The following is a 22871-nucleotide window of genomic DNA, read 5'->3' as shown; positions in this document are numbered from 1 at the left end:
TATAAACCTCATGTTCTGATTCTATGAATAAAAGCATCTGCTAAATGCATAAATGGAAATTGAATGAGTGTTTATTTAATGTAAAGCAAATATATAAAAAAGTTTATAGTCTGTTTATTATTTTTAATGCATCCACACTCTTATATTGAGCAGGATTCATCATTGCACTTTATTCTAAGGAAAAGAAATAGTTATAAACCAATAACACATTAACATTTGACCATCCAACCGAAAGCCAGTGGAAAAAATCCAGTCCTTTCTTGCATTATTTTGAGCTGATTATTCAGTTTCACTCTTAAATGCCTTGTTATATATTTGTTTGATTATTGTATGTGTGTTTTTCTAGTCTCAGTGTGAGAAGAGCAGGATACAGAGGAGCAGTTCAGTGCCTTCAGGAGACATCTACTCCAGCGTGGGCTCTCACCGCTTCGCTGAGAAGGTGAGCTCATTGAAATGGTCTGTAGAGCTCTTCCTGTGTCCCTGTGGTGCTCTGTTTTTCTGTCTTGTTCTCTCTGGGGGTTTTTCTCCTGATGAAGCTGCATTTCTCTCTTCATCCTCACTCGTGTAGCCCCCCTCTCGTCCTTCCTCTCCCTCTTCTTCTGCTGTAGCCTTCACTCCTTCTCTGCATGAGCACAGATTCAGTGCTGAGGTAACAGCGCCCTCTAGCACACTCATCCAGCACTGTTATAGCATGAGATGACATGACCTTCACAGACATGGCACATATATACATGCATAATGACATGCATCTGACCTACTTAGTCAACGCGACTTCTTGCTTAGTGCAAGTGTCCTGCATTAAAAGATACAAGGAAACATTTTTATTTTTATAAAAAAAAAAAAACTTTTATTAAATATCAAATGTATATAATTATATAGATATTTATTTTGTTTGTGCAAAATAATATTGTTAAAATATTGTACGCAACTGATAGAAGTATTGTTATTAAAACCATTTTTATACTTGTTTTTGTAGAATTTTCCATGAATATAACCTTTGATGCTGATATGGTAGAGAATAAATAAATAAACATTTTGGGCATCTTTAAAAGAATTAGATTTTAGATTTTTTTTTCTTTACAGATTTACCACAATATGTTGTTTTTGGAGAATAAAGCATTTCTGCTAATACATGAATGTAATACGAATGCAAATATTTTCAGCTTTTTTAAATAAAATAATTAATAAAAAACGCACGTTAATCTCAGCTTCCTACTTTATCTTAATGTGGTTCTGATGCTGTGCTAATGCCCAAAACTGCTGTCAGTCAAGGTTTTCTAGGTTTTAAAACACAGCCAGTCATTTTATTGGCAAGTCTGCACGATGGACAAACATACACGGTTTAAATAGCACATTAAAACCACACAGTCTGCCCCGGTTCGCTTTTTGTGTTTGCCTTTTAAATCTGCAGCTAATAATGCCTTATATTGCTTTTTAGTTTGATTATTTGCATGTTTCATACCTTCTAGGAATTCTCTTCAAGTCACCTTGAAATCAAAATGCAGCTCATTTGCTTTAATTCATGTTCCTGGTCTAATTATTTATTCATCTGTAGGTGTTTGTATTATGTATATAAAGTGCTGATTAAATCTCATGTTTCAGGCTGCTTGTAAAACCAGTAGTTTCATGCTGATTAATGCGTATGATATGACAAGCAGCCTGTGAGCTTTGAGATATTTGCTAATCTCTTGACTTCAGAAAAGTGTGTGTGGTGGTGTTTCAGGAGGGGAGTAGTTTTCTTTTTCTTTCATTCAGAAGTAATCAACATTACAGAAGAGCAGTGTTTTGTAATATTGTATTGTGTAATGCTGACTTTCATTGTTATTGATCTAGATCTGCTTAATTGAGAAGGCCTGACCTCTGTGTTTTGGACAGGTGGAGGAGATGGTTCAGAATCACATGACCTACTCGCTGCAGGACGTGGGTGGAGACGCTAACTGGCAGCTGGTGGTGGAGGAGGGAGAGATGAAGGTGAGATGGATCTGATGTGTGTAGTGTGTGTGTGTGTTAGTTTGACCTGATGTGTGTGCTTGAGCGTGTGTGTTCGTCTCTCTCAGGTGTACCGGCGCGAGGTGGAGGAGAACGGCATCGTGCTGGACCCTCTGAAGGCCACACACTGTGTCAAAGGGGTCACAGGTCACGAGCTCTGCCACTACTTCTGGGACACGGATGTTCGTAATGATTGGGAGAGTAAGTATAAATATACACACACACACATTAAAGCTCAAAAACATGATCAGCACTGAATCAGTGAGAGCTTTTCTACACTAAACATTTCATCAGTGGCTCAGCAACTGTTATTACTCATTTTTAGAAAATGTGATGATTACAAAAATAATGTCTACTCTTGTTAATTACCAAATGAATATGAATGATATGAAATAATATTTTCAGTATGTTAAACTAAATTAAATCTCAGAAGTATATATTATATTGATGTTAATAAATGCTTAAATAAATGCTTTCTTTTCTAATAGATTTTGTAAAATGTAATTTATTCCTGTAATGCAAAGCTGCATTCTCTGGAGAGGTCATTTTGAGTAATGATTGTGTATTGTGTGTGTTATTTTTATTATTTCTGTACTATTATAGTTTTTAGTAATTGTGTGTGTTTATATTTAGGTTAGTGTAGTTTCATTTCAGTTTCAGATTTTATTTATTTATTTAGTACTTATTTTTTTGTTTCACCGATATTTTTACGAATATTAATATTGGTTAACGTTAATTAATATAACATTTAAAAATAGTTTTAGTTAATATGACTAGTACACTTAAATAGTAAATCAATCTATGACTTTATTTCAAAATATCATGAAAAATCATTTTTTTCTCTGGTTTGTATTTCATCACACGTAACGTCTAAAGCTCTTCTACTGTATGATATCATTAATCATGGAGCACATTCAGTGACCCTGTGAAGGCACCATAAACTCTGACCATGCTTTCACTGTCCAGATAATTCAGCTGTACCTCCTAAGGGGAAGTTGTGGCCTAATGGTTAGAGAGTCGAACTCCCAATCGAAAGGTTGTGAGTTCGAGTCCCGGGCCGGCAGGAATTGTGGGTGGGGGGAGTGCATGTACAGTTCTCTCTCCACCTTCAATACCACGACTTAGGTGCCCTTGAGCAAGGCATCGAACCCCCAACTGCTCCCCGGGCGCCGCAGCATAAATGGCTGCCCACTGCTCTGGGTGTGTGCTCACAGTGTGTGTGTGTTCACTGCTCTGTGTGTGTGCACTTTGGATGGGTTAAACGCAGAGCACAAATTCCGAGTATGGGTCACCATACTTGGCTGAATGTCACTTCACTTTTTCACTTTCACTTTTAATGATCACTGGTGCTATCGATTGTGGTGCATCATGGGTAGAATTACTCCTGTTGACTTCAGCGTTATCAGCTCTTGTTTTTGTCTCTGTCTCCAGCTACTGTGGAAAACTTCAACATCGTGGAGACGCTGTCTGATAACGCCATCATCATCTACCAGACTCATAAGGTGCGAGGAGCTCACGCTCTCTCCAAGCCTCGTCCTCGCTGTGATTGGATTGATTGTGACGGAGTGTTTTGTGTTTTGGTTCGTGTTTAGAGAGTGTGGCCAGCGTCCCAGAGAGACGTCTTGTACCTGTCTGCCATTCGTAAGATCATAGCCAACAACGAGAACGATCCAGACACATGGCTCGTCTGCAACTTCTCAGTCGAGCACGAGAATGCCCAGGTGAGTTAATTTAATGCGTTCATGGCTTTTGTGGCTCAATTCTGACTTGTATAGGTTTATGGCTCACTGTTTTGTTGTTTTTGTCCTGGTGTAGCCAAACAACAGATGCGTTCGTGCTAAAATCAACATTGGGATGATCTGCCAGACGCTGGTCAGTCCACCAGAGGGCAACAAAGAGATCAGCAGAGACAACATCCTGTGCAAAATCACATACGTGGCCAACGGTTCGAGAAACCGCTCACCTACAGTCTTCATAAAATAGCTATTAAATCACCTAAGATAAAGAAAAACATGAAAGTTTAATAAATGCATGAATCTGTAAATAAGTCTGATTGTTGTGTCTGTAGTGAATCCTGGCGGCTGGGCTCCTGCGTCTGTCCTGAGGGCCGTAGCCAAGAGAGAATATCCCAAATTCCTCAAGCGCTTCACTTCCTACGTCCAGGAGAAAACAGCCGGGAAGCCCATCCTCTTCTGAGCACCAGGTGACCCAGACTACATCTGATGATACCAAGAGAGAGAAACATGTCAGCCAGAGACAGAATTTTAACTTCGTCGTCTTTTAAAAGATCCTTGTTATTTAAGGTTATATAAAAATATATTTGTATTATTTACTTTATATTATTGTTGTTATTGTTTTTTTTTTTAAATAAATGTATTATTATACTATTTGATATATATATATAAAAGTCATTACTATTGGTATTTTATTATTATTTTAATATTATTGTTATAAAGTATTTAATTATTATTATTTTCACTATTTTTTATTATTTCTTTATTGCTGTTGTGCATTTTCATTAATTATGTTATTGTGTATTTAATAATATATTATTATTCTTTTTTATTATTATTGGTATTTTTGTAATTATGTATTTTATTAGTAATGGTACTCTATATTTAATAATAATATTATTATCTTTTTTTTTTTTTTTACCATTATTAATCATATTATATTTCTATTCATTGTTATACTTATGTGACCCTGGAGCAATATTTGTAGAAATAGCCAACAATACATTGCATGGGTCAAAATTATACATTTTTCTTTTATGCCAAAATCATTAGGATGTTAAATAAAGATCATGTTCCATGAAGATATTTTGTAAATATCAAAAATTATTATCATTGGTAATATGCATTGCTAAGAACTTAATTTGGACAACTTTAAAATCTCAATATTCAGAGGGCACATAATTGTCAAGTAATGAATTTAGGTAAAGGGGTGCAGAGCCAGTGGTGGTTTTGTAGGCAGACATCAATGCCTTGAATTTTATACGAGCAGCTATTGGTAAACTTGTGCAAACTGATAAACAGAGGTGTGACGTGTATTCTTCCCGGCTCATTAAAAATGAATCTTGCTGCCACGTTCTGGATTACTTGTAAAGGTTTGATAGAACTAATATGAAATTCTTTATTTGTGATTGTTTGCAGTTCCCCAGTTCTGCTGTCGGTGTGACGGAGCACCTCCAGTTCCTGCTCTCTCCTCTAGTTTCAGCGCCCTCTAGTGACTCAGAAGACTCATTGCGTCCCTTCTCCACAGGAAGCCCCGCCCATCGACAGACGCTTGATGCCTTTCTGTAGCACCACACTAGCTCACACAGACAGAGGACTAGAGATGCCACACGCCAATGTCTGTCCCATGTCTTCTGCCAGAGATCTATATTGATATGAATATATATGTATGTATGTATGTAAGTAAGTAAGCGAGATGGGAAGAGTTTATATATACCGGAGAGGTTTGAAGCTGAACATGTGAGATCGGCTCGGTTATAGTCTTGAGCTTTGCTCTCGTTGTGCTCGTGTAATTGTTTTTTGGGGAAATCAAAGGCATGTTTGTGAGTGAACTCTATGAAGCTGCCTGTCATCTCCATGTTGGCCGTCTCTTGAATGAAGCGCAGCGCCTGCTGCTGACGAGGAGACGCTTCATTTCTCTCTTGATTTAGTTCTGTGTCTCGGCAGCTGATAGACTGTAGCACAATTCCAGATCGATCGGGACCGGATGAGATTTTTTAATATGTCAGAAAAACTTTGCGCGCAGATTATTTGTATATAATTTCATTATTGCTTCTTACCTGACTAATCCGACTCCATATGCCTTAGTGTGTGTGTGAGACTGAGAGGTGTGTACCGACTAGAAAAGTGCCTCATTATTCATCTTGCTGATCTTACCGCCCCAAACTACAGCCACAAACCAACCTGGCGTCCTGTAGTCTGCATACTAAGATCATTTCATATTGATTTCTTACCTCAAGTTATTATTTAAACCTGATTATACAATCAGACTGAGTCGTCAGAAGAGCTTCCTCTAATTGGAGGAGCCCTGACGCCAATCAAATTCACTGTCCAATAGGGAGATGCGGTTCAAATTAGGGGCGTAGATGATATGTAGATGTAGATCGGGTGGAATTAGTTGCATTTATTTATTTTTTCTTGATTAAATGTATTCTTCTAAAGTGAAAAACTAAATGTCAAGCTTTAATAAACAATCTTACAAGGCACAAATTGGCCAATTTTTGTCTCATTTTCCAGTAAAAATATCTACAAATTCTTGAATACGTTTACTCGAGAAGCAGAATTAAGATATTAAGTCGTTTTCTTAAAGAAGTATGCTTAAATCAAGAGTCAGTGGGGTATATTATTTTATGCCTAAAATAAGAAAACAAATCTTCAGATCTTTTTGTTTCGACTTTGACTTAAATATTTTAAGCCCACTGACTGATATTTTTCTTGATTTATGGATGATTTCACTTCATTTTGATCTATTTTTCAGAAAAGGTTTGCATTTTGCGTTTACAGTATAAAATACAATTTCTTGATGATAGTTAGATGTCAGTCTTGTTTTCTGAAAAATAAATTAAAATACATTCGAGTTTATTAATTAAAAAAATAATCTTTCAGTGGGGTTTAAAATAAATGTATTTTGTAGCCCACTGCCAAATATTATTGTTTTAATTCACTTTATTTACATACATTTTTCAGAAAATATTTGCATATATTTAGCATCTACTGTAGTAAAATGACTTGATAAAATTTGTGTATGCTCAAAACAATAATAAAAAAAAATCTTGTTTTACATTTGAATTTAGATGTTTTTTTAAGCATAAATTCACTTAATTTTGATACTTCAGAAACTGTTCTACTATAAATTTATGATTTTATGATTTTTTTTTATATTTATACTGGAAAACGAGACCCAAAAAAAGAGCAAGAAAATGATTTTTCGCAAAAACGACAAGAGCTTAATTTTTTTGCTAAACATTTTCATTGGTCAAACTGTTCCCATGATAGACTGTTAAAGACACCGTAGAGGACGACGAGTAGAGCCGAGTATTGACGATTTCTAAAACGCCACACTCGTACAACTTTAACATTCCAGACACTCGCTGATCCCGAATGTACGTATCCACCGGAGGGAGACACTGTCGCTTTAACAAACACACACCTAGCGAGGTGAGCGTTTGCTGATTGGAGGGTTTATCGGTGGAAACGACCAATCAGGAGAGAGGCGTTCTGCTTGTGTGTGCGGCCGTTTAATACAGTCTCGTGTGTCATTAGTTGCATTTGCACTGAATGTAATGTGGTTGTGGTTCAGATGGTTCGTGTACATAATAACGTCGTCACACTAAAGGTGTCAGAATGAACATGTACTGTGAATAGAGGGCGAGAGGAATAAAATGATTGACATCTTTCTGCACCTCTTGACTCTTGTGTCATTCATTCTGCTTGTTTGGATCCATATTCTCTTTCATTAAGGAGTTTTAAAACTCGCACATGCAACCTCAGTGTTTGATTCTGATATTGTTGTAAAGTGTAAATTATTGATTGATTTATAATACTTTTGATTATTTGTAATACTTCATTTGTTGTTAAACATGTAAGTGGTCAGTTACACAAGTCTTGACAACTTTGCCACTAACCAGTGAAATGTGCCGTGGGCGGAGCTATACTTGTAGCCCCGCCCCATTCTGCATGCACACTTGAATTCAACTGCAGGGTTTAAAGTTCTCATGGGTTGAACAAACCTATTTTTTCTTTGATCTTTTGAAAGGTCTTTGTTTCATTAATACATTCAGCCCTGACAAGCCACCCAATAAAAACTGATCATTTAAAAAATATATTTTTATTAACAGTATAATAGATCCTCAGATATGTTTAAGTAAAAAAAAAAAAAAAAAAAAAAAAAAAAGGATTGTACACAAAGCAAATAATACTCATGTTTATTTGTCCGGTTTAATTTTTTTTAAAACAGTTAACAAAAATATGGTGATCATTTAAAAATATGCTCATTTGATCAGTGGTTTAGCGAGACAAAGCAAGACACAGATATGGCTTCATCAGCACTTTCTATGGTCAGAAAGTCAAACGATTTGCTTTTGTTGACAAAAAGTCATGAATTCATACAGCGGCAACAGAAATGCATGTTCTTTAGGTACACACATAACATTCACACTCAGACTATAAACTCAAATGACTATTATTAAAGTACAGTAGCACCTGGTTTATAAGGTCCGTCAGTGGAGTTTGTCACAGTGAGTTTGGTGTGATCAAATAAACGTGATTTAAATACATTCATTCAGAGACTGAAGATCCAAACTGCAAAATCCCCATCAAACTCTGATCTGAGATCATGATTTAGTCTAGAAATGTTCCACCTGTGTGCAAAAGAGCCTGTTTTCAAGTCCCATTTTCTGCAGTTTTACTTATCAAGCAAAAGAAACTTTCAGTTTGTACCAGGTTTTGACAAATCTTGAGCAAGTAACGGTTTTGGTTTTTAGTGCAAGACAAAGACGCACACAGACTGAGTGAAACGAGCAGCAATCGAGTCACAAACGCAGCAGCATCTCGCTCATTTACTGTTGTAGTCGTCTTACAAAACAGAGGCACAGCTCAAACGTCACGCATTAGTCTTTCCAGCTGCTTCACAGAAGAGAACTCCTCCAGACATCCGAGTTAAATCACCAGAAAACACACAGACTCCGTTTCCCAGAGTTCTCTGTGCCTCAGGAAGCTTCATTTGGCTGCGGTTCAGTCTCTCGAAGATTGGCTTTTGACCTGTTAGAGTAAAAACACTTTAGAATCAAAAAACAACACAATATAATGTAAATTCATACCGTGATATATTTATAAATATCCTAATGTTATGTTATAATGTTAATATTACTAGACAATTTGGAAAGAAACAATGGATATATATATATATATATGTTAACTATATATTAATAAATGTTTTTTATAATGTGTACAAAAAAAAGGTTTGAGACCACGTGAGGGGGAGTAAATTATGAAACTTAAAATATATATGTTTTTATTATTTTAATTTTTTTTTATGAAATGATACTCTAAATAAGAAACTAAATCTGCCAGCAGGTGAAGGTAAATGTCTTCATTTGATTCGTTCAAACGGTTGATTCATTCATGACTCTCTTTCTGGAAGGACCTTTGAATCATTCGTTCACACGATTCGTTCAAAACGCAGATTTATTCAGAAATGAAACACTGCTGTGTTGCTCTGGGATGCTTTAAAGGTATTAAAACTACTAAAAATTGAGCAAAAACATAATATTGTGTTTAAAATATAACAATATCAACTTATCAACTGAAATGTTTATCACATTTAAACTTGTGATATTTCAGCACTCGTGTGATCTTGCTCTCGCTGCTCGTGTGTGTGATATCATATGATATAAAATAAATATTACAACTTATACAGGGGCATTTTTTACCCCAATGTCTTAAAATTTAGGACATTTATGCATTTATGGAGTTATTTCTATGCATCATTTTTGTCAGCAGTCAACTGTATGAAATGTAAGATAATGTAAAGGTCTGGGGGCGGAGCCAGAGTATGAACTGCTTTCAAATATTAAAAATTGCGTTATTTTTTCCATAACTAATTCAGTTAACGTGTTAAACTGATATATATATATATATATATATATATATATATATATGTATGTTTATATTACATACAGCATCGTTGCACTACAGGCGTCCCAAGTTAGAATCCCGACTCGAGGACTTTCCCCGATCCCACCCCACTATCTCTCTCTCCTACTTTGTTTCTGAGAAGACTAATTGTGAATAATATTTATCGCAAATATGTAGAATATAAATGATAATTTAAGTCATCTGGGTTTATGGAAAGGAAAGGTTTTTGTATGCATATGTCAGCGCTCACATCCTCGATGCAGGTGAGTGCTGTACCTGTTGTGAGTCATGTGACTCTTGACGAGGTGTCCGGCGGAGAGAGCGGCCATCAGAGACAGCTCTCCGGCCAGAACCGTGGCACAGACGATCCTCGCCAGCGTCCTCGAGTTCTCACCGGGACACTGATCGCTAGAGCCGTGGACTCCCAACATCTGATCAACACACAGAGCAGGGCGTTTAGCTCATCTACAGCTCGTATGCTGTCCGTGTGTGTGTGTGTGTGTTACCTGTAAACAGGCGTGTTGTGCGGGCAGCCCGGTTCCTCCTCCCACAGTTCCCAGCTCTAATGATGGCATGGTGCAGGACACGTACAGATCCTCTCCATCCGTCCCGAAACTTTCCATCAGAGTAATACAGTTACTGCTGCCCACCGTCTGCGCCGGATCCTACACAAACATATTAACTATTTATATAGCAATCATATAATAACTGATAGGAAATATGTAACTAGTATGAGTTTATAAATGCATACATTATTATATATTCTAATATTCACAATGCATAACATGCTAAATTGCACATGAGGAATGTGTGTAGTAATAAAGCACATGTGGTATTAACAGCTGTAGTTCTCGCGCACCTGTCCGCAGGCGATGTAAATGGCTGTAACCACGTTTGCTGCATGAGCGTTGAAACCCCCGATGCTTCCCGCCATCGCTGACCCCACCAGATTCTTACTGATGTTGAGCTCCACCAGAGCCGCTGTGCTGCTCTTCAACACCTGCAAACACAGTCAACTGATGCTAAAGTTTGGCATTTCATCATATTCAGATAGATACAGCTGAGATGTTTGGCTCTCTGATGCCCCCTAGAGGAACAGTAGCTATATTTCCCTTAGTAAACTGAGATCTGAGACCGCTCGGACCTCTCTGACGACTCGTGCTGGGATGATGGCTTCACACACGGTGGACTTTCCTCTGCCGTGGATCCAGTTGACAGCGGCTGATTTTTTATCGGTGCAGTAGTTCCCGCTGACGGCTAGCAGACGCATGTCAGGATAACGCTCCTGAAGTCTGCTCAGAGCCTGTTCGGTTCCCTACACACACCAAAAATCACAAACACTGTACCTTCATGTCACACAACAAAAGCAACTGTTATTATAGTTTCGATATGTAATAATTGAACAATATATAAAAATACAGAACATTTGTAAACTCGTTACGCATTTAGAAAATTATTTATTATCTATAGAACTAATTATTATTATTATAGAAAAATATATGTATAATATAAAATAAATATAATATTTATATAAAATATAATGGTCGTATTATTAATGTCTTGTTAGATATGAGGGGGAAAAATTATTTATGGACAATATTATATATTACTTAAGAAAAATTAATTGAAGGCTGCCAATTAATTGGATTGTGTTTATAGAATTAAGTTTTCTTCGTCACTGCTCTTATATTGGTAAAGGTGTGTATTTTAATATAATAGTGCATTTAAAATAGAGCAGGAACATCTATTAAAGTCCGGGCTGGAGTAAAGGTCAGCTCCTCTGTGACCCATAAATCTGCAGTAATATGAGAGACGCTGGAGCTCTGGTTCATCTCACACACCTTTGACAGCATGTTCATGCCCATGGCGTCTCCGGTCTGAGACTGGAAGCGGATGTACAGGTTCCTCCCGGCCAAACTGACCTGCAGCCGGTCCAGACGAGCAAACCTGAGAAACACACACAGCTATTTCAGAGCTGAAGTTAACCTGGGCACTGGAAACTATCCCACAGCAGTGCTATATAGGGTTCATTCTGTAGGTGACCTTTGCCCTCTGACCTGCTGGTGTGATCAAAGGCCTGTTTGACGGCACTGAACCCTTCTGGAGTCTCCAGCCAACCTTTGACCTCCGCTGCACGACACGCCGACGGCATCTGAACCACCGGCCCTCGAGTCATTCCATCCGCCAGAACACGACTGCTCACGCCCCCCGACAACTACACACACACACACACACACACAGCGCTGAGTGAGGAGACACTTAACACAAGACAGAACCAAACCCAATCAATGACTGTGCCAAATAAAATATCAACAAAAGAAGACAGAAAAACAATGAAAGTGAAAAAATAAGCAGAAAGACAAAGAAACAAAATCAACAAACTGAAAAAAACAAAAGACCAGAAGAATGAATCAACAAAAAAGCAAGTAAAAATTTAAACAGTATGAACAGAGGATCAAACAAAGACCAAATCAAAAGAAGAGAAAAAAATAAATAAATAAATGCGCAAAATAAAATGAATCAACAAAGGGAAAAAAAAAATCAATAAATTGATAAATTAAAGTAAGAAACTGAAATGAAAGTGAAAGAGAGAACAAATGAAAGAACAAATGAACACATGAATATAAAAAGGATGCTCACAAACAAATTAATAAACAACAAAAATCTGAAACAACGAAAAAAAAGGAAAAAACAAGAGAACAAAAAACTGCGTGAAATAAAAAAAACGAATGTGTAAAAGTACATAAAAAAATGAAAAAGATCAACAAAAGGATGATAAACAATATATATATATATATAAAAAAACTTAAAGAAAACCAGTAACCAAAATGAAGAATGCCTGAACAAGCAAACAAATTAATAAACAACATAAATCAAAACTAATTAACAAAAGACTCAATTCATCAGCCAAAGGAAGAACAAATGAACGAGCAAAAGAAAGACCAGAAATAGAAGTTGAATAGTAGTAGAATGTCATTCATTCATTTATTTATTTCCTATTTTTACTCATTATACATATACTTTATGAATATAATAATAAAATGACCACATGACTCACTGTGACTGCTCTGCATCCGCGGTTAGTGCTGGCCACTAAACATCCTTCTGTTGTTGCCATGGGGACATGGAATTCTTTCCCGTCCAATAGGAGTGGTCCGGCCACACCCACTGGCACAGGTACATAGCCAATCACATTCTCACAGTTGGTGCCAAACACCTGAGGAGGAGGAAACAGCATTAAACATCCATCCAGCTGTGACGTGATCACACATGTGAGTCTGGATCTCCAGAGCAGCACCTGAGAGTAGTCGTAGTGTTTGTAGGGCAGCTTCTCCAGCGCAGACGCCTCCGGGAGTTTGACTGACAGCATTTCTCTGCGTATGGCCACGCCCCTCTCTGGACTCTCCATCACTGCTTCCAGACGGTATCCCAGAATGCCCCTGCACTCCACTAATGCCATCACCTCAGCGTCAGTCAGGCAACGAGCTCCTCTCTGAAAGAAGAGAAAGAGAGAGAGATCACGTAAGGCACATGGAGTGTAGTTAATTACTGATTGATAACAGAACGGTCTTTAAGAATCACAAGACAAAAAAATTATAAATCATCTAAAGAAAAAATATGGATGAAAAGAAACAAATGGAAGAACAAATAAATTAAACATTAGAAACAAAAAAACGAATAAACAAAAGAAGGGGAAAAAAACAGTGAACCAACAACAGATAAAAGCAGATATAATAAACTAAATAAAAAAATTAATGTGCAAAAAACAAATCAAAGTAAAAAAGATAAATTAATAAATAAATAAAAACAAATAATAAACAAATAGAAGGAAAGAAACTACAAAAACAGTGTATGGAAAAACAAATAAATGAACAGAAATCGGAAACCAAAATAAAAATACAAAGAAACAAAAAGAAAGAACAGGAGAACAAGCTACAGAAAAAACGATGCACCAAACAAAATGTAAAAATGTAAAGGAAATCAAAAAACAAACATTGAAAGAAAACAATTAATTGAAAAAAAAAATGCATTAATAAACATGAGAAAACAAAACAAACAATGAATAAACCGAATAAACCAAGTTGAGAAGAGAAAGACTTGACCAAGCGCATGAAGTTTTAAGATCAGATAACACGCAGGTGACAGTGATTGATGAATTACTTTGGGGTCTTTAAGGATCATCAGACATTCGTCCACAGGGCGGCGCTGGTGAGACTGGAGCGCATTCGATCCTTCCTCTTCACGGTTTCCATCTGACAGATCGGGTGGCTCTCCTTCACTTTTATATGTAGTGACCCCCATCAGGGCTTTGGGCGGGGTCAAATCCCTCTGACAGCACTCCTCCCCTCCTCTCCTATTGGTCAGGGAGCAGTTGGGCGTGGCCACATGGGATTTAATAGACAGGGAGGATTCTGTTTCGGCCTGCTCGAAAAACACGTACTTGGCTGCCAATAGCAGAGCGAGAGAGAGCGTGATGACCTGCTCCAGATCCACACTGAGAGAAAGAAGAGATTATTATTAATGATTGAATAGAGGAGTTTTCCTTCTCGACGGTGTCATGTTTCTCAGCTCGCACCTGGACATGGTTCTGTCGGACTCCATGTTCGGCGCGGGCAGAACCACGTCTGAACTGCTCATGTTGTGTGTCGGAGATTCGGTCACGAGTCGACTGCGAGCGTGAACCAGAGCCAGACCCAACGACTGAAACAAACCAAAATCAGAACGAAGTCAAACAGACATCAGCAAGGCTGCATTTGTTTAACTAAAAGTCATCTTGTGATTCTTTTTGCCATTTAAAATAACTTTTTATGTGAATATCTGTTAAAATGTAATATATTAAAGTGATCAAAGCTGAATTTTCAGTCTTTAGTTTCACATGATCTTCAGAAATCATTCTTTTTGCTGCTCAAGAAATGTTTCTGATTATTATCAATGTTGAAAACCGTGATTCTTTGATGAACAATTTATTTAAACAGGTTTTTTTTTTTTACATTATAAATGTTTTTACTGTCACTTTTGATTCATTTAATGTGTCCTTGATGACTAAAAGCATTAATTAAAAAATGTACGGACCCCAAATATTTGAACGGCAGTGTATGACATTACTGTAAGCCTGATGTTTCCTAAACGCACCATGATCATTTTGACTTTCTGAGTGACGGGGTTTGGTTTGTTTCCCTCTTCTTCCTCCAGAACACGAGCGAAATGGCTGAGCTGCCAGATGGGCCGACCCTCACGACTCTCACGGGACAGCTGGACGAGACAAAAGAGAGCGACTGGGGTCAATGCTCACTCACATCTGAGTTTATATGTTATACAGAACATTGTACAAACACACTGACCTCTAACACCAGTGACACACAGGCGGGGAAGAAGGTCATGAACACAAAGTAATTGGCCAGAACCGACATGCAGCCGAAACAGCACATGATCTCCAGCTGACGCACACCTGCAATCACACAGGAAGTAGTTACAGTGAACGCAGGATTAGGATCACATTTTTAAGGGTTTCAGTGACTTTCCAGTCATTAGTAATTGCTAAAAAGTTATATTATAGAAAATATTATAAAATAATATTTTTGTACATTTTTTTAAATATTCACCCTCAGATATTTACACAGGTTTATATGCCTAACTCTTTTTTGTCAACTTCTTTGGAGAATAAACAGAAGGTAAAGAGAGAATGTAAAAGAGACACAATGAGAGATGCAGCTTCATCTTACCAGACATAGTTCCCACACCGATGACCAGACACTCCACCACTGCATCCAGCGTGAACGTGGGACCCAGGATGGCCATGCCTTTAGCGATATTCTCTCTGACCTCCTCCTGTGCAGTTACATGAATTAGTTTTATGTTTTATATTCCTTTTTTTTTAATGTTTGTTTTATAGAAATTTTGTTGTGTTTTAGTTATTTTTAATATAAGTTTTTTTAATGTGTGTCAATATATTTAAAATAATATATATATTAGTATTATTTTAGTACATAAAGTTAACCTAAATGAAGTTAAGAAATAAGATTTTTTTTTTCATAAATTTAATGTTTTTGTTTTAGTAAACTATAATTACCCTGATTATAATAGTTACATTGTAAGAAACAGCAATATCCACTTGGATAATTTTATTTTGTGCTTTTTTGTCATTTTCTATAATGTTCAATAAACTAATTTGTAATTTGTATAAACTATATTGAAACTAGTTATTTAAATGGACCACTTTGAACTGAGTCACAGAAATCATTTAAATTGATTAAAAATGGAAAAAATATAAAAAAAATAAAAACTATAACATGCAGAAAGTAATTTGGGACTCGTCTACATGCTCAAATAATATAAAATAAAAAAACTTGGAAAAACAAAATGCTATATTCATGCTGCGGTTTTATATTTACTGCTGTAAAATCTTATTTTTGTACCTGTGAGTTTGAGCTGAGAGCGAACTTGGCCAGTGTGCAGGCTTTAGACAGATCGATCAGCAGCAGGAAGAACGGCAGCGCCTCACTGCGGGAACATGACGAGACCGTTTAGAGACAAACTCAAGACACACAGGACATAATTATTAGAGACAGATGAGGTTCATACTTCAGTCCGGTGAGCTCTTTGCCCAGAAACTGGACGACCACAGTGCTGAACACAAAGCTGGAGAAGATGGTGAACAGACCAGCGATTCCTGGACACAAGACACAACATTACAATACAATACAGTACTTTTTATAAAATGGATGGTTAACATTGTACATTTAAATTCAACACATCATCGAAATTCACGTTTCTTCTCCTTAACTGTGAATAATGAATCAATGCATTGTTTAGTCAAAAGAAAAATATGTTGGTCTTCATAATATTATTTCATCAAGTACTGTATTTTCCAACCATCTGTCCTATAGAAATGCACTTCACCATTTAATCAAGCTCTAAAATTTCAATTGTCAAACATTTTTTCCTCTTTAAATATGCTGTAACACTCAGAAATATGTCAGATTACTAAAGTAAACCAAAAGTTTCAGAGAAAGAAACTCACCCAGTATGTATTTGGAGCCGAGCTGACGGAGGTGTTTGAACTGGAAGTAGATGTAAATGATGGCTACACATCTCGTGATGGTTAAAATGTTCATGTCACCGCTTAGAATTTTCTAAAAATGTGCAAAAAATCATGTTAATATTTTATGTAATTTAAAATACATGACATATTAAAATGCTATAATGTATAAACATGTTGTTTCATTTAAAGATCACACTTCTCAACTACATACAGTTTACAGCAAACATTTAAACCTGAGCAAAACTTCAGTAGGTAATAAACAGGAACCAAGCCCTAACCTTGTGTGTAAATATATAAAAAGACATTTGAATGATGTTATAATCTGAAATGTGATGCGTGTACATACCTCCTGTACTTTGGGACACTGATGGCTCCAGCCACAGATCTGGTCAGTGGTAGAGAAAGCATTCATGGACATCAGACACATGGTCACAGCAACCGTTCCCAAGATGACCTCCCACGGATGAGTGGCGACGAACAGGCCATGGAGCCTGAAGAGACACGACAGCATCTTCATGGCTTCAGAGAGTCACCTGTCAACAAAACACACACACTCTCAGCTGCTCATCCACATTAATGCAAGCATTTAGAATTACAGTTTAATTAAACCTAGAAATGTTACTGTTCTTTCCCAATTCCCAACATGTGTAAAATAACAAACTCCTCAAAAAAATGACAATTTAAATCCATACTTTATAATGTTATTCAAACTGTACTGATAATATTCAGTAGATCAATAATAACATTTAAATATATTTTTGTCACATGCTTTTTGCTCTTATCTCATATTCTTATTTCAGTTAACGTTAGTTATTATTTTGCACTCTTCATGAAACTTTTCATGTGATGACTTTTAATGGATTTAAACGTTTCATCTCGTCTCTTGAGAAGATTTTACTGGAATTAAACTTAAATAAATCACCTTATTCAGGAAAAGCAATGAAAGCTAACTAACGTTATCATTAATTTTGAAGAAAAAGGCACAATCTCTGAGGTTGTTTCACTAGCTTTAGCATGATCAAATTTATAATCATTAGAGCAGTAATAGTGACCGAGGAGATCATCAATAATATAAACATTATCATATTATATATATATATATATATATATATATATAACTTTGAAACACATTAAAGAAAACGAAAAATTATAAGTTATTCAGTCAAAAGGGGGTTAGCTGACAGCATGCTAAGCTAATTTAGCATAGGCTAAAGGAGTCACAGCTGTCATTGAGCCTCATATACAACAATAACACCGACAAATGTCAAGATTACTCATTATATCGACTGAAATGAGATATTTAAGAATGAACTTAAAGATGTATGTGGTAATTTCGGTAATATTCTTACATACCCTCATCTGTTCTCCTCCGATCAGTGTCCGCGTAACACGTTCGGTGACTGACGTAATCCGCCCTCAACGGTCTCGCCTCTCGCGAGTAGCTCGCTGTAGTAGGCCGGTGACGTCATCGTAGTGTATTTAATGGGCGCAACGAAAACTTCATAAAATCAAGTTGTTTTCTTGATTTAATGTTAAGGAGAAACTAAAACTAATTTCTAATATTAGAAAATTTCGCTAGTTTCTGATATAAATATTTATCGATGAATGAGTACTTCCACTGAATGAAATAAAACTGCAGTTAGATGCAATATTTTGAACAAGTCAACAGGTATAAATCCTAAGAAAAGTATGAAACAAAAACATAAGCAGACAGGTATGTGACAGATCCGGTATGTGACAACACCTGTAAGAACATGAGTTTTTTCTCTTTCATTTTAGAAGCAAGCATGTTTTCAGAAGATCGTCTGGGTTCATTTTGAGTTTTTCTAACATTTCCTATTTTGTTGCTTTATTTTACGTTTTGTTCATTTTCTGCAGTATGGCAAGACAAGGCACGGGTCAGTCAAATCAGCTTTATTGAGATCATATGATCGCAGGCATGTATAACGACTAATGCAAGTATTAATAATAATAAAAATAATTGAATTTCGTGAGCTGAAACAAACTTTAAATCACTGAATCAATGTTGCATGAACTGTTATATCGAGACTAGACAGATTTCTCCTTGAAATAATTATGGCAAACGTTACTTAGTTATGTAACGTATGCACTGTATATGGATGTGTGTGTATATAGGCTACATATTTAAATAAACGTTTAGGGTCAGTTTCCCAGAAAGGATTTATATAAAGACAGGAAGTAGGCCTAATCTTAAATGGTTAATCGTGGCCTAAAAATGGCTTTCTCAAACACAGATAAAGTACAGATTAGGAACACCTGGACTATTGAGTCTGTAATAAACTAGATTCAAGAATTGTCTTCTCAACGTTTCAACAATACATCAACTACTGATGAATGCATTCATTGTCATTTGAATGATCGGTTAACCAAGTATTACTATGTCTCTGGAAGGCTTTTTTTCTCTCTTTCAAACACATTCCAATACACAAATTCCTGTTATTTCTTATGTAATGCATGTTCATGGTTCTGTGACGTTGGTTAATGGTCACATGACATGCAGGTAAACAAATAAAATACAAAAATGGTAAGTGTTTTATTTTAAAATGACAAATATTAATTGTAAATTTTTATGATTGAATCATTAGCTTTTCATTCAAATTATTATCTTTCATTAAACCCAGCAGTTCCTTAAAGAGGCCCAAAACATTGATGTAGTGTAATGTTTAAGGCTCTTCATTATGATAATAACAAGAAATGTAATACATTTTCTTTTTCTTTGCAATTTTATATCTATATGTTGCTTATTTAAACCAATATAATAAATGAGTAAGGTTAAAAGTAATCAAAAAGTAGCCCGATTATAATACCTAAAATGTATAATGTAATGGATTACGTTACTAAAAACACTTTTTGTCATGTAATTTGGAATCTGTAACATATTACAATTTTAAATTAATCTACCCAGCTCTGTTAATTAATGATAGAAATATCTTATATCTTCAGCTTTTTCTACTTTTTCAGATTTTTAGGTTTACATTAATTTGTTTGTAGATTATTTATTTATTTATTTTATTCCTCTAGTCCGCGTTTCATGCATTTGCTTTCTTGTATACCCTTTTTAACAGATGAAGCTGGATGGTCCAGAGGACACATTGAGAAGCTGAGATTTATATGGTACTCGGAGGTGATGATGCTCTTATGGATAAAGCATGTGGTACAATCCTGGAAGAAAGAGAGAACAGGAATACATTTAAATTTGGAGTATTGAAGCCCAGGGAGGTGCAAGTTTGTGGACGACAGGTTTCTGTATTAAAAACGCCATCCTATTGGCTGGAACACTTGAAATCATACCTGATTTTCAGCAGTGGAGTTAATTCTCTGAAACATGAACTGAAGTTCTTTGAATTACATTTGTTTCCTGGGGCTATTGCATGGTATTATTTATAGATAAGGCTAGGCACAGTTATCCAAATCAGAACCACTGTTTGATGATGTGTGGAGGCAGATACCACATTTTACAGAACACTGACGAAAGTGTTCATCAGTTATTTAACAAAACAAAGACAACCACACAGTGGAAAAGCAGCAGTTTTTTCATAAATCATTTTGACTGTTTCAAAAAAGCTGAAAATTATTTTAAAACTGATTATGAAGAAAAGACGAATAAACTTATCAGAGAATTGGAAGAAAATAGAAAAAAGAAAGTGCTGAAAATCTAAAGAAGGAAATGAATGATATGAAAGGACTGAATACAAAGAAAGTTCTAGAACTTAATGAGAGAATCAAAGACAGGAAGAATCAGTTACACAGTTATCAGTTATCAGTACACAATGATTTGGATGCTCTCAAAATCTGAGAAAATCATATGATGGAGGACTTACAGAAGCTAAAAGAAGAGCTGATCATTTACAAACACAAAGAATCTGTTACTCAGTGAATTAGATGCTCTCAAAAGCGGTGAAAAGCAGATGATGGTGGATTTCCAGAAACTAAAAGGAGAGCTGATGTTTTACAAAGAAAGAGAGAGACACTTAAAAGACGACAGAGAAACTTCAGAGAGAAGTGGAACAGCTCAAGGACAATGAAAACAAATACAAAGTGATCTGACGGAAGCAAAAAAAAAAAGAGTTTCTACTTCCCAAATTACAATCAGAATATAAATATAATCCAGAGAGAGAAAGAAGTACAAGTCAAAGAAAAAAAGAGATAGAGCTAGATAGAAGAATCAAGGAACTGTATGACAGACAGAAATCTGGATGAACGAGACTTACCTGTACAAGAAATGCAGTTGAGATCAGAGAGAGAGAAGTGAAAGAGAGATACGGGATCCAGTGAAAATGATCAGACCATAGCAGCTACTCCTTAAGTATTTTTATTATCTGTTATCTGACATTACACAGAGAAAATGTTTGCAAATACATTTAAATTTGGTTTCAAATAGTTTTTAAAAATAAAAAATCATTTTATTTATTTTTATACTTTCCCTGAGGGAGAAAAAAATCCCTGAGGTAAGGGATTTCATTAAGAGCGTTGCAAGAAACCTCTTAACTGTCACCCTTATCTAAGTGTTTATACTAAGCGTTTCACAGTAGTTTCTGACAACATACGGCAAAGATCGCTGTGGTTGCTATAGTTACTACCTCTAACAGTAAACGGAACATAACGAACCACAAAGCCAAACCCTTGCTAAAATCACACTTGTATTAATATATTAGTGCTATGGAGAGTACAAACATGACAGAAAACAAAAAAACGTAAACCAAACTGGACAGAGGAGGAAAAGGCAATTATTGTTTTCGTAAGTGGTTATAATAATAATAATAATACTTTTCAGCCTTTCATCAACCATTCATCGTCTCCAAGAGATTATTACGATCATTAAAAACACGCCTTGGTATTTCCTCCTCTCCAATTAACACTAAATAAGCCATCGTATTTTGAGTTTAAGTTGACTTAAGGGAGCTGTTTTGGTCCCTTAAATTTATTAAGGTGAAATGGCCACTAAGGACTTAGTAGCAACGCTTACGGGAACACTTAGATAATTAAGGGGAAAAACTTAATAACAGCCTTAAGTTCCTTAAGGAAACCCTTAGAGTTTTTTCTTGCAACCCAAGTTTCACTAAGGGTACCCTTAACCTTATATCTAAGGGATTTCTTAGCTTAAGGAGTTTCATGCAACCGGGCACAGATATATTTTATAATTTATACAGTCTTGTGTCTCCTGAAAGAATAAAACTGACTTTGTTTATGCCATTTTGTATATTGTATATTACTTGTATTTTACTCGCTTCACTTATAATGCAATGACTCCTGTTTAGAAGCGTTTATTTAAAAGATTATTTTTTTCTGGTACATTTTGGCATCTAGTGGCATTAAACAAAGTAAGTTGCAGAGAGCAGCACCTAGTAGAACCTTAAAGGTCCCGTTCTTCATGATCCCATGTTTTAAACTTTAGTTAGTGTGTAATGTTGTTGTAAGAGTATAAATAATATCTGTAATATTCTAAAGCTCAAAGTTGCCAAGCGAGATATTTTATTTAACAGAATTCGCCTACAAAAAACGACCTGTTTGGACTACATCCCTCTCCTGCAGTAATGACGTCACTAAAACAGTTTTTGACTAACCTCCGCCCACATGAATACACAAAAAAGGGGGCATGGTCTTGTTGCGCTCCGACGGAGAAGAGGAAGAGTTGCGTTTGTGTTTGTCGCCATCCCACCTAGAAATTTGTAATGTTCTAGGAACGTTTTCAGCGGCTAGTTTTATTTTAGTTCCCAGAATGTTCTACTAAAAGTTAGGATAACATTCTCTAAAAACATTCTAAAAATGTCTATTGATAACATTGTTACAACATTATTCTCTAACATTCTAATAAAGCTTCCCATCACACTAGATATGGACTGACATTGCTCAGAAGTCAAATGTTGGTTGAAAGTGAAAACCCAACTTCTGTTTGGTGTCAAACTCCAGCGTAAATACTCCAAAAACAGTATTACCAACTTCACTTATTATAAACATGATTTATTTCTGTCATAAATGTAAAAAAGTTCTTATTGAGATTAACAGAGGTGTTGATGGTTTATTGAAAATAATAGTTTAGTTTGATGTCACCATTATGGTGATCAGTACTTAGGCAGTATGACTCTTTCAGTTACGTTTCATTTAACTGCTGTAGCTATATTTGTTACAGCAAAAACAGTGAGAGACAAATGTCATCAAGTGATGTTGGT

The 22871-nt window shown here is 36.0% G+C and overlaps 2 protein-coding genes across 2 annotated transcripts in view; one reads left to right on the top strand and one right to left on the bottom strand.

The window, feature by feature from the left end:
• The window catches only part of LOC132116899 (ceramide transfer protein-like), a 26805-nt gene extending 20593 nt beyond the window's left edge, over positions 1–6212 (top strand). The window contains exons 11-18 of the mRNA XM_059525783.1: positions 347–439; positions 1876–1971; positions 2058–2190; positions 3421–3491; positions 3582–3710; positions 3805–3934; positions 4058–4192; positions 5142–6212. Coding sequence (XP_059381766.1) covers positions 347–439; positions 1876–1971; positions 2058–2190; positions 3421–3491; positions 3582–3710; positions 3805–3934; positions 4058–4185 — 780 coding nt within the window. The 3' untranslated portion in view covers positions 4186–4192; positions 5142–6212. The remainder of the gene's footprint in view (positions 1–346; positions 440–1875; positions 1972–2057; positions 2191–3420; positions 3492–3581; positions 3711–3804; positions 3935–4057; positions 4193–5141) is intronic.
• A 1709-nt stretch (positions 6213–7921) lies between these two features.
• hmgcrb (3-hydroxy-3-methylglutaryl-CoA reductase b) lies at positions 7922–18151 on the bottom strand. The gene is made up of 19 exons (XM_059525782.1): positions 18034–18151; positions 17027–17213; positions 16660–16771; positions 16221–16308; positions 16055–16139; positions 15362–15467; positions 14981–15087; positions 14772–14891; positions 14215–14339; positions 13800–14133; positions 12937–13131; positions 12697–12855; positions 11696–11853; positions 11480–11585; positions 10783–10953; positions 10498–10638; positions 10145–10303; positions 9915–10069; positions 7922–8762 (listed from the first exon to the last, which is right to left on the bottom strand). Exons 2-19 carry the CDS (start codon positions 17195–17197, stop codon positions 8711–8713), a joined length of 2544 nt encoding a protein of 847 aa, XP_059381765.1. The 5' UTR covers positions 17198–17213; positions 18034–18151; the 3' UTR covers positions 7922–8710.
• Between the last annotated feature and the right edge of the window lie 4720 nt (positions 18152–22871).

Source organism: Carassius carassius, chromosome 36 (assembly GCF_963082965.1).
Source record: "Carassius carassius chromosome 36, fCarCar2.1, whole genome shotgun sequence".
NCBI lineage: Eukaryota > Metazoa > Chordata > Actinopteri > Cypriniformes > Cyprinidae > Carassius > Carassius carassius.
Note: the sequence above shows the minus strand (reverse complement) of the source record. Positions and strands in the feature narration are given on the sequence as shown.

Coding starts and splice junctions, on each gene's coding strand:
- hmgcrb (XM_059525782.1), bottom strand. CDS start 17,197: ATGAAGATGCTGTCGTGTCTCTTCAGGCTCCATGGCCTGTTCGTCGCC. Junction 10,639..10,782: donor CAGCACGAGTCGTCAGAGAG/GTCCGAGCGGTC, acceptor CTGTGTTTGCAG/GTGTTGAAGAGCAGCACAGC. Junction 10,070..10,144: donor CACAACACGCCTGTTTACAG/GTAACACACACA, acceptor TGTGTTGATCAG/ATGTTGGGAGTCCACGGCTC.